The 12798-nt window shown below is 42.1% G+C and overlaps 1 protein-coding gene across 1 annotated transcript; it reads right to left on the bottom strand.

Moving 5' to 3' along the window:
* Positions 1 to 6579: 6579 nt before the first annotated feature.
* LOC110942155 (NDR1/HIN1-like protein 10) lies at positions 6580 to 7684 on the bottom strand. The gene has a single exon (XM_022183886.2). It carries the CDS (start codon positions 7531 to 7533, stop codon positions 6679 to 6681), a length of 855 nt encoding a protein of 284 aa, XP_022039578.1. The 5' UTR covers positions 7534 to 7684; the 3' UTR covers positions 6580 to 6678.
* Between the last annotated feature and the right edge of the window lie 5114 nt (positions 7685 to 12798).

Raw genomic sequence — 12798 nt, forward strand, 5'->3', positions numbered from 1 at the left:
AAATTAAACCTTTTAATTTAATTTCAATTTTAAATAGCCTCATAGTTAAATATTTTAATATTAGGTATTAGTAAAAACTAATCCTGTAAGCTTTTTTCAATTTGTTTTTACCTGTTTTATAGGCCGTTTACCTATGGCTTTGGCACATATTGTTGGTGCAAAACCTACATATTATTGGTGCTAAACCTATTTATGGTTTTCTCCTAATCATAGTATAATATTCTGATTAATATTAGGCACTTCTCAAGAGATAACTTGATTATATTCTCTTCTTACTGAATTGTTTTTGTTTTGTTTTAACCATAAAATGTTGCTTTCTGTTAGAGTCTCTTTTAGTTTTGATCAATACCTGATATATAAATGTTTGAAGAGTAAATTGTCAAAATGGTCACTGAGGTTTGGTCATTTTTGTCCAAAACTCAAACCTTTTGAATCTGAGTCCCTGTGGTTTCAATTTTGTTGCCATTTTCATCCAAAAGCAAAATCTGATCAAATTTTTTCGGTTAACATCCAATTTTTTCAGTTAAAATCTAGTCAGATTTTTTTAAATTGTTATAATAAAACGTTAAAAACCATTTTGCCCTTTATTGAAAGGGAGGAAAAGGAAAAAAAGTTGGATGTTAACTGAAAAAATCTGACCAGATTTTGATTTTGAATGAAAAATAGCAACAAAATTGAAACCACATGAATACAAATTCAAAAAGTTTGAGTTTTGGAGTAAAGTGGTAAAAGTGACAAAATCTCAGGGACCATTTTAGCAGTTTACTCAATGTTTGAATTTAACGTTTTTCTTAAATTTAATCAAACTAAAAGGTTTAAGTTGTAATTTTATTCAATAAAAAATGGTCAATATAAAATTTGCCTTTGAGTGGACCCAGACTTGGGAATCTAAAAAAACCATAAAAGAAAGCATATTCTTAATTTGTGACAAAACTACAAGTATAATGGTTAAAAAGCTCATTGATGGGGTACGGTACTAAACCCGACCCGAGCGGTCGGACTTCCCGTTACTTATTGCTTTTATATTAATTATTTATTATTGTTGCTACTAACCCAACCGCGAGGCCCAACGCGCTGTAGTTTACTCTACTTTGGGTCGGGGCTTGTAGAGATAACCCCTAACTGGGCCTGGCCCATTGAGGTTAGGGGAGGCCCATATCCCCCTATATAAAGAGGTCTTCACCTCTTGAATAGGGTAGAGCATATGGAGCCACCACACTTTTTGTAGCTGGAAACAGGAGAATCTTCTCCTACCGGCAATCTCTACAGCTCCACTTTCTTCTCTTCTCCATTGCAGATCTAGGTTCAAGAGGAAGAACAAGGTGTGATTCTTTACCCTCATGTAGAACGCGGTCCAGTCATCCCGGGATGATACCGTGTTTGGCGCCCACCGAATCAAAATCTAGTTAAAAAAAAAAGAAATCACATTTCGTTTTTTCTCTCTGTTTCTAGATCTCCTTCTTCACACATACTTTTCGGGTTTAAACTTCAAGGTCTGTTTTAGAGCTAAAAAGAGAATTATTGATGGGACACTTTCCAGATCTGTTTCCTTTTGGAGTTTTACTCAGGAATTTCTAGATTCAAAAATCAATCTTTCCATCACATCTCTTTGTTTATTTAAAGATCATAATACTAAAGAGCAGCAAAGATATATTCGATGAATGAATTAGTACCACATCTTTTTTGAAAAAAAAAAAAAAAAAAAAGACATAAAAGGGGAAATGTACAGCTAGCAAGGTACAACTCATATTGCACAAGGTATTACCTTATTGCACATCCATCTTTTCTTTAGGAGACACATCCTGACATTTGGCAGTAAAAAGGGTACAATGTGTTCGTACATCTGGATACCCTCATTTTTGTCATCTTGCATATTGAACTTTCTTTTACTATGCGATCGTCGACAACCCCATCGCCATGCCTGTGCTTCCATCACCTACCATCTCTGGTGAGCTACCATCACGCTCCACCCAGCTCCACCGCGCAATCGGTCCTGTACGCCAACCATCTGCATGTCAACAGCGGCCGCGCGTTTACGTGTCACAGGCATCCATGGTCTGTGACTCTGTTCTGTTTGTATCACCTACGTTTCAAACATCCAACATCCATGGCGAACAACTCTATCACGTCGCGTGTACCAACTGACCACCTTCCATCTTCGGCATCAACCACGTGCGCATCAATCACCTGCACATGCCATCAAGGATATGCCTCCTCCACCCTACGCACAATGAACAGTCTTTCTCCTACATGTGATGCAAGTACGCTTCAAACAAGGTACAACCTTTGCCTTCGTCTCTATTATGTCTCAAACAAAGTACAACCTACACCGCTCAATCCAGCACCCGCTGCGCGAGCAAGTCTTCATGCGCGGACACGGGTCCGCCGCATGAGTACTTCTACGTGCGCGAGCAAGTCTTCATGCGCGGATACGGTCCCGCCGCATGAGTACTTCTACGTGCGCGAGCAAGCCTTCATGCGCGGACACGGTTCCCGCCGCGCAAGCACTTCTACGTGCGCGAGCAAGTCTTCATGCGCGGATACGGTTCCGCCGCATGAGTACTTCTACGTGCGCGAGCAAGCCTTCATGCGCGGACACGGTTCCGCCGCGCAAGCATTTCTACATGCGCGTGCAAGTCTTCGTGCGCGGACACGGTTCCGCCGCGTAAGCACTTCTACGTGCGCGAGCAAGTCTTCATGCGCGGACACGGGCCGTCGCACGAGTACTTCTACGTGCGCGAACAAGTCTTCATGCGCGGATTCGGTTCCGCCGCATGAGCACTTCTACGTGCGCGAGCAAGCCTTCATGCGCGGACACGGTTCCGCCGCGCGAGCACTTCAACATGCGTGAACACGCCGCCATGCGCGGGTACGGTTCCGCCGCATATGCATTCTTACATGCGCGAGCAAGTTTTTCATGCGCGGACTCGCCCTACATGCGTGAGCAAGCTCACTGAGAAATATCATAAACAACCCAAGTGTGGGTGTCGTCTTGCTGCAGCAAGTGACCTTTTTCCCGCCAGTAGAAACCTCGCGGGCGACATTACTTCACAATCAAATATGCTTGCTAAATATTCAAACGAATTTGACTGTTTTCTAAGACTTCGTTTTCTAGGAAGATGGTAAATGGAAATCATTTAATATAATGAAAGAGAAAGCCTAGATACATGTTATTATCCAGTTAATTAATGCTGTTTGACTTTAGCAAAATGTTGGTCATCATGACGTCAGTAACCATTCTATACACGTTTGTGTTCAAATTCAATTCAATTTAATAATGACAAGGATTAAATAAAAGACCACTAGCAAAAAGGTCCCTTCCTTATCGGTTTTTTTTTAATGACAAAAGCGTGAAAACGTTCATTATATCTATAAATTGTGCACATATTGGTTATGTACAACCAATATTTTAACATAACGCTGGTAACATTTTATTTAGTAGCAATAAAATAAAAAACTAGCATAATGTAACATTCTCATGAAGGTCAAAATTGTTTTCACGAATTACAAGAATAAGAATACTCCTTATAAGGGCAACGTTTTGGTACAATCCTTTCCATACATCAAACTCATTATAATTTATCTTGTCAACTTACTCTAAGTTCAAGCAAATCGAATCAATTCATGTGATTTTTCGATTTAACAGCCATGTGATTTTTCTAGAAACACTCATATCACTGTTTATTATTATTCTATTTCAATGCTACTAACATCTATTTAGCGGCATAAACTGCCATCCCTGCATGGGAGCAACTCAGGACTCGCCGAGCAGATATCTCAGCTGCGCGAGCATACTTCGCCGCGCGGGTCATCTCTGCTGTGCCAGCACACTCCGCCGTGCGGTCATCTCTGTTGTGTTAGCATAATCCGCCGCGAGTCATCTCTATAGCACAACCTTGTTATTGTCAAATTTATTTAAGGCTACGATGATATATAAAGTTACTTTACAAATAAACCTCACAATACATGCCTATCTACATACATATTGTTATTTCACAGTGGTCCGACATGTATTACGTGGAAACATTACAAATAATTAAGCCCACTGCAATATAATTATGGACATCCCCATTTTAGTACAATGCAACTAACAGTTATGTGACAGCAATAGACAATCACACTAGCACGCATGGTGTAACACCATTTCGAGGTTCAAAATTGCTTTCAGAATATCGCGAAGTACGAATGCACGGAACAAACACCTCCTAAGGATGAAGTTTTCGGTATAACGCTTTCCACATATCACTCTTTATTACAATTTAACATGTCAACTTATTTGCAGGATAGGCAATACATTCAATCGGTGAAACGCAACGAGCGATCCTCACGCACACCGATGAAAGCCTAAAAAGCGCCTTCACACATGAGCACGTAAGTCGCCGGCTGGCGCATGCTCCGTTACTTATGAGCACGTAAGTCGCCGGCTGGCGCATGCTCCGTTACTTATGAGCACGTAAGTCGCCGGCTGGCGCATGCTCCTTTACATTGAGCACGTAAGTCGCCGGCTGGCGCCTGCTCCATTACTTACGAGCACGTAAGTCGCCATGCGCGCAAGCTCTTTTACATACCAACACGTTGATCTCCATACGAGTCTGTTGTTCTACAGACGATCATCTCAGCCTCCATGCGACTCTTGATGCTACACATGTAAGCACGCTAATCTCCACGCGACCCTGCTGCTTTACATACGAGCGTGTGTGTCACCCGCGCGCGCATGCTCAGCCATATATGAAAACGCTTACAAAACGTAAACTGTGCTACAAATGCACGCACCACTTTGGGTATACGCAAAAACACATTGGCTGAAATAAAGTTTCGCTTACACCTACAATCTTCAAGACAAGCCACATCTCCTTGCTTCATGCCACATTGTTGTTGTGTCACACCAGAGGATTAGCGCAGGCTCGGGTCTCCACTTCATTATTCCTAACGCAACTTTATGCCAATTCTCATTCGCGATAACCTGTTCAAAGTGGAGTAGCACGTGCAACTATTGTAGACAGCAGTTTACAAAGATTCAAACACTATAAATACACACGCTTCATGGCTTAAGACACGTGCGCACCTTGCGCTAACCAACAGAAGTCACACCATAGGGTGAATATTTTACAATAGCCACACGACTGTGTGCGCACCGCTAAAGCTGGGCCACACTCACCTGACAAAGGCGAACCATCAGTGACAGCATAATGATCGTTGTGTCAGTAGTCAACTCAAGGGTCGCTATCAAACGACATTTGCACCAACCTGTCAGAATTCAAAATTCGAAAAATTTCCCGCTTAAACTTACAACGAGACTTCACACTGAAGCTAGCAAGGGTTGCGCCGTATGCATCATCAGTCGATGATCATGCGCCCCAACCCTCAAAAGCAACACCGATCAGTAAGCAAGCCAGGTGGCTGCGCTGTATTAATTAACAAACACTTACACGCGCACCGGCTACCATAACCTAACAAATGCTTCAAAGAACAATACGCTCTTTTTTCTTAGTCCAGAGCTCCAACCATTTACTCCGCGCATGGAAGCAGCACTGGACTGGGGGGACTTGAAGGGTTATGGTCCCAAAAAGCCGCGCCGACCAATCAGGTCGCACGAAGGACCATACTACTTATATATTAATTTGACTAATCAAGAAACACCCTGAACGAAGGCCCTCAGCCCATCTCCTAAACTACTCCGACTAAAGATAAGGTCCTTCATACACAGGAAGGACCGTAGCTAAGCTCAGGAAGGATTAAGAAGATTAACCCTTATGGTCGAAACATGGGTTACTTAACTAACAAACCTAAAACTAGTTACGTATGCGCAACCTTGAGAAGCTCATGGCAATGCGCCAATAGCAACTACCCGCAATCAGACAGCGTGCGCCAGTTTTGCCCAATCAATTTCCATGATGAACAACCAGGGGATATTCATTACCCCATTTATCTCTACTCACAGTGAAGGACAGACGCAACAAGCATGGACAACAACTTTCCCGCATCTGGGCGACTGGTAAGCCTAAAACTCAATCTTTACTTTCGAGCACTCCTAACAAGTCTAGTACTCCTACCACGCTTGCACGCGGAGCAGCACTAGACTGGGGGACTTGATGGGGTACGGTACTAAACCCGACCCGAGCGGTCGGACTTCCCGTTACTTATTGCTTTTATATTAATTATTTATTATTGTTGCTACTAACCCAACCGCGAGGCCCAACGCGCTGTAGTTTACTCTACTTTGGGTCGGGGCTTGTAGAGATAACCCCTAACTGGGCCTGGCCCATTGAGGTTAGGGGAGGCCCATATCCCCCTATATAAAGAGGTCTTCACCTCTTGAATAGGGTAGAGCATATGGAGCCACCACACTTTTTGTAGCTGGAAACAGGAGAATCTTCTCCTACCGGCAATCTCTACAGCTCCACTTTCTTCTCTTCTCCATTGCAGATCTAGGTTCAAGAGGAAAAACAAGGTGTGATTCTTTACCCTCATGTAGAACGCGGTCCAGTCATCCCGGGATGATACCGTGTTTCTTCACTCATCCTTAATTATGGTTTAATTTTAATCTCTCTAACTACTTAAATGTATGTTTTCAATATATACACATGAAAACATAAATTGAGCTAATTCACATCTCAATTCTCAACCCATTTAACAAAACCATAATATAAATAAAATAAGCAAACAAAAATATCTTTTTCATCTCTTGGTCTTGCAAGTTCGAGCCCTGAGTGAACCGGATGGAGGACTACTCATTTGCAACTCACACCATCCATGCAACCAATAAGAAAAGTGAACCGCACCCCAACTAGCTCGCACCTTAAAGGTCCCTCTCACACTATATAAAACTTTATTACTCAAAACTTGTGTTTGAAGTTCCTTTGCATAGCTTGGTGGCAAAGTGACCAAACTTGATATGAAGTGAATCACCACCACTCCAGTCTCCTTACTTCTTTGGCTAAATGGTTGAATTGATTGCGTAGCGATCACATCATCTTTGAAGTATAGTTGCATGAACGCATGCTCGAATTTAACGTTGAGTTTCTTGTTGGGATTGGAGAAATTTGCAATGAAAGTGAAGTCACCGTTGAAATGGCCCGGCGAGTCGAAATATATACCGTTTAGGGTTGCATGGCTAGTGTCAAGAATGGGTGTTTTTGGCTTGACAACTAGAAAAATGATCAAAGTTGCAATTCCAAAGAATATTACAAGTAGGCAAAATATTAAACATATTATAGCAACACACCACACGGCTGGATTCGTGCGGCGGTGTTTCCTTAACAAGAGTCGAACTCTTGATTTCGTGGTGTCATGTTCGTGTGGAAACTCGGGTGATAACACGTTTGAAATTGTGGAATTTGATGATTGTAGTCTTGACAAGACATGTTTGGTAAGAGGGGATGGTTTGATATATGAGTGTTGTCTTGAAAGGAAACTACGCGTGGTGGGAGAGGGGGTGGTGGCTTTCGATTGCGGCGAAGGCGTGCAATAGACGGATGGCGCCTCTGGTGGTTCTGGCGGCGACGGTGGTGGTGGTGATATGAGGGGTGACATGTTAATAAGAAGTGTTTGGAAGTATAATAATCACACCAAATAAAACAATGACAAATAAAAAGAAAATGAATCATTACATGCATTAATATAGAGGATGTTATTAGGTGGGATTATAGAAAAGATAAAAGGGAACGTGAGTGCTTCTTTGTTGATTGAGACATGACAATGGTGGTGGTGGCTAGTGGGTCCATGATGGTTCCATGGTGGTGTTTTTGAAATGCAAGTAAAGGGGGTGGTGAGGCAGCCATATTCAATTTTTTGTGTCTTTCTTGCACTTTATTGAACCTTGGAGTTGGTGTGGGCTTTGACCTTCCATAATCAAAGGCTTTGATTGAATCTTTATTGGTGATTGTTTATTACTTACTCATTAAGAAAGCAAGCAAAATACATATTTTCTTGAAAATATAAAAACAAATATCATTTTTAGGGTTTTGAGTTTTGGATGGTGACAACAAGTTCAAAAAATGTGGGTTTTCTTTTTATATAATCTAATCTTTATTGTGCTAGAAATTATTGTGTCTTTAAGGTACCTAAAAGTGTATCCTTTATGTAACTTGTATTATGGGCGTATAGTTAGGCAATATCACAATCAAAATCCCCACCATTATAGGTTGCGGAGGAAAAAACAAGATCAAATCAATTTAGTATTAGATTATGTGATCATTAACTTTATTCGTCTAGATTGATCATTAACTAACGTCATATATTTTTGACTATTTTACTTAATGCGTTAAAAATTAATAAAAACTTCGTTAATAAACTAAAACTCTAATATGTGTGACTATTTGATCAATTTCTTTTGTAACAAAGTTTATATCTCATGCCGAAAAATGTAAATCTCAAAGATATATGCTACTTTTTGGTATAGGAATGATAGTTCATGTAAGCTTATATGCTTTTCTTGACGAGGTTACATTATCCTAGTCTCGTGGATCGTGTTCCCTTCATTGAGCTCATTTTAATGATCAAGATGGGTCCATATGCTTTGTAACGAAAGCCTTCATGATATGCCTTATTGCCTTGGGTCATGGGGCTTATCTCGATGATAAAATAATAATACAAAAAGGTTGAATCATATACTCTTATTAAAGGTTGGTCTTGAGAGAAGGATTTTAGTTTACCCAAATTCACATAGAAAAATATAAGTGTAAAAGCTAACACATATAAGGTTGTTCCATGGAATTATAGTCTAGTGAGCAGAAAGTTTATCAGATTCAAAGTGAGTTCTAACTCATTTTCTCAACTATTTTCTTTTTGTTTCTTCTTCCTTAACACTTGGATAACCTCTAGAAAGGTTTTCACAAGATTACCATGGTGATCTAAGGTGAAACCTCACCACATTTAACCAAAGTATGTTTTATTTTCTGATTTTATTTATGTTCATGTAACTTCAATTTTTTCATACTTTCTTCACCACATCTTCTTCTACATAGCTTGGAATACCTATTGGAGTGTTTCCACAAGATTACCAAGGTAATCTAAGGTGGAACATCACCATATATGTATATTGTCAAATCTTAAATTACACACATATGTATATAGTTAATTTTAAACTATATATATGTGTATATTATGAAAAGCTTAAGGAAAATGTGTGGACTTCTCAAGTTTCTCAACTAGCCTAATACTTCTAACACGATCCTAACCCATATATATAAGGTAAGTTAAAATAGTAAAGTTTCATTCTTTTCACAATATAAAATTTTCATTTACACTTCATGCACTTTCATTGGTTTATTTTTATTTTTTTCCTTTGGTTTAGACTAATTCATGTTTCTAACCCTAAATTTTAATAAAATTATCATCCAAATTCAAATGTGTCTTTTAATGCAAACTTCCGCTTACCTTTCTGACGACGGGGGTAGCCCAAAGACAAATAAAACCATTAATATGCAAAGAGCTTAAAAGGTTGAAAGGTTCATCGGATGAAAAGCTGCATAATGAGTGAATCGAGGAACAATAACTAGTCATGTCCACCAACTCATCTCACCAACTCACGCTCACCAACTCACAAAGTCAGAGCAGGTCTGTACAGGCACACCCTATTAACCAGGGGTCCAAAGCCTTGAACCCCAAAAGGGGAAACCCTCCATAAGCAAACAGGTCTCACTAGTATAGTCCATACCATTTCGAGAAGTGTCTTCCACTATAAGAAGACAGCTCAATAACACTTCAAGGACATTCCGAAAAGCAGAGAGATTCCTTAATCTCTTGTCATTTGAAGAGTTCTTGTCACTTCCAAATAACTCTTCATCAGATTCATCTCATTCATTCTATTTGCTTTCTTTTCTTGATCCGAGTCAATCTTGGAGAAAGAACTTCAAAGCAAATAACTCAAATATACTAGTGAACCTCCTTCCACGTTTTGCAAACGTGGAGGGACCCCGCGACCTGCGTTAGGCAAAATCAAACCTTTCAGCCCTTTTGCCTGACCAGTCCAGCTACCATCCTTGGTCCCGTGTTTGTTGCATCAACAAGTTGGCGCCCACCGTGGGGCTACGCCGCTGTTTCTCCTCAAAAGAGACCTGGTACGTGTAGCTCCTTCCATTCCAAACCACTATGTCAGAAAGTGGATCTCCGGGAGAGGTAAACCAGATCCCTAACACCTCTACCCCGGGAAGTGGTCAAGCTCACACAACAATAACAACGCCTTTTTCAACTCCGGGGAGTACACCCGAGTTCCTCACCTTTAACACACCAACCCCATCCAGATCTGGAGCTCCGTCTCCCAACGTTGGTGTGTCTGACACTCCGACACGCGTTGAACTTACCCCCGAGGGGGTCGCTCATAACTTCCTTGAGCTGAGATCACTTCTTAACCAACATGTGAACAGAGAAAGGGAAAAGGGTGTAAGGATTCGTCTAGATTACGACGAGCCTGAGCCAACGTTATCTCCTGGACCACCTCTACCACCCTTCGTTACAAGAAGTGAAGCCGGTCCTAGCAACCCTTCAAACCTGCACCCTTATCTGTCCACTGTGACGAACCCCACTGTTCATCCCATTCTCTCTTCCCTACCAACTGTTAGTGGTACCCCTCTGGGACACGAGTTAACACTCGACCAACTCCTACAATCCCCGGTGACCAGTTGTCCCACTTCTCTGAATACCACATGGGAGCAAGCCCTGTCCGTGCTCCCTTTAGCACGAAGTGCTGTTGGCAGCACCCCTCTGGGGGTAAATTGCTCGGTTGGACCTGGAAGCCTTCAAGGTTTCAATTTCGTGCCCAATGTGATGTCTCAGATGATGGCCCACTTCCCTTGGCAGCACTTCATCAATCAAGTGCTGGCCACCCAGGGAAACCAAGGCAATAATAACAACGGAGGCACGAGACCTGAAGAGGACTTGGCTAAACCTTACAAGCCAAGCAACCTTTCATGCTTTTCAAGACAGATAGCTGATTATGACTTCCAGTCAAAAATCAAAATGCCTGCCCACATCAAAACGTATGATGGGACCGAAGACCCCGAAGATCATCTTCAAATCTTTACTGGTGCTGCTCGAATAGAAAAATGGTCGAATGCTGAATGTTGCCTAATGTTCATGCAAACCCTCATTGGGTCCGCTAGAATTTGGTTCAACGACCTACCTGCTCAAAGCATTCGAAGCTTTGATGATCTCAGCAGAGGCTTCCTGGCAAACTTCTCCCAACAAAGGAGATACGTTAAAGACGCGACTGTAATCTTCCAAATAAAACAACGAGATGATGAAAGCCTACGAGCATTCATTGAACGGTACAAGAAAGAAGGGCTAACCTACGTGGGGGCTGATGAGAAAATGAGGGTTGCCGGTTTTATGAACGCCATAACCTCCAAGTATCTCACACGAGATTTCAACAAATCTCTACCCAAAACCTTGGAAGAAGCCCTTGAAAGAGCTGAGGCTCACATCCGAGGAGAAGAAGCTGTTGATATCAAGGAACAAAGGAAAAGGGGTTCCGGTTGGCGAAGCAGCAGCCCAGCCAGAAAGAGAGGAAACTTTAATTCCTACGACAGACGCTCAAAGGGTTCAGACCCTCGAAGGGTTGAAGGGCGAAACCCTCCAAGCAGGGATAAGAGTATGAGTTTCACTCCTCTCACCAAAACCCCTCAAGAAATCCTGGCAACGGAAGAGGTCAAGCAAAACTTCAGACCTCCCAGGCCTCTTCCCAAAAGTCGGAAAAACGAGAACTCCACTCAGTTCTGTGAATTCCATGAAGAAAAGGGACATCACACCAACGATTGCTTCCAGCTGAAAAAGAGAATTGAAGAAGCTGTCAAGTCAGGGGAACTTGCCCATTTGGTCAAGGGAGTTCGAGACAAGATGGCCGAAAACAAAGGGAAGGAAGTAAACATGGTATGTTCTGATGAAAAGGTCCCTTACAAGAAGCGACGGTTGGAGGATTGGGAACTTCAGTGTGTTTGCTTCCCCCCAACAAGGAAGGACCCGCTCCCTGGTCCCCTTGTGGTTGAAGCCATCGTGGGTACCTTACAAACATGCAAAGCATACATAGACACGGGAGCAGCCACTGAAATCATGTTCGAGAAGTTTTTCAATCAACTAAGCAATGAGGAGCGTTCAAGGCTTCAACCCTCCGGGACCTCCATAAAGGGTATCGCTGACATAACCCTGAAGCCTTTGGGGCAAATAACCCTTGATGTTTGTCTTAAAGAGGGATCAAAGGAAAGAACCCGATCACTAACATTCGTGGTTATCAACATCCCTTCCAACTACGACGTAATCATAGGGAGGCCCGGACAATGTGCATTTTACATGGCTGTGTCTGTTGGCCATGGCACTGTCAAGTTTCCAACCGAGAGAGGGATTGCAACCCTTCAACCCTCTCAGGAAGCTTACCTGATCGAAGGAGAAAGTTCTAATGACGAGAAAGACAAGCAGGGGTTAGTCATCAACCCTAAGTACCCCGAACAGCGGATAAGGGTCAATCCCAACCTCTCTCAAGATACTCTTTCATACCTTGAAAAGCTGCTAAAACACCACAGCGATGTGTTCGCCTGGTCTCCCGAAGACATGACCGGGATCCCTCGAAGCATTGCTGAACATGAGCTGAGAATACCACCGAATGTCAAGCCAGTGGTTCAAAAGAAAAGAAGTTTGGCACCTGAAAGAAGCCTGGCAGCTTGCCAAGAGGTTGAAAAGCTTGTATCAGCTGGCATCCTCCGAGAGGTTAAGTATCAATCATGGATTGCTAATCCTGTCATGGTCCGGAAACCCGACAACTCTTGGAGAATGTGTATAGATTTCAAGGATCTTAACAAAGCTTGT

This window comes from Helianthus annuus, chromosome 5, assembly GCF_002127325.2.
Source record: "Helianthus annuus cultivar XRQ/B chromosome 5, HanXRQr2.0-SUNRISE, whole genome shotgun sequence".
Taxonomy (NCBI): Eukaryota; Viridiplantae; Streptophyta; class Magnoliopsida; order Asterales; family Asteraceae; genus Helianthus; species Helianthus annuus.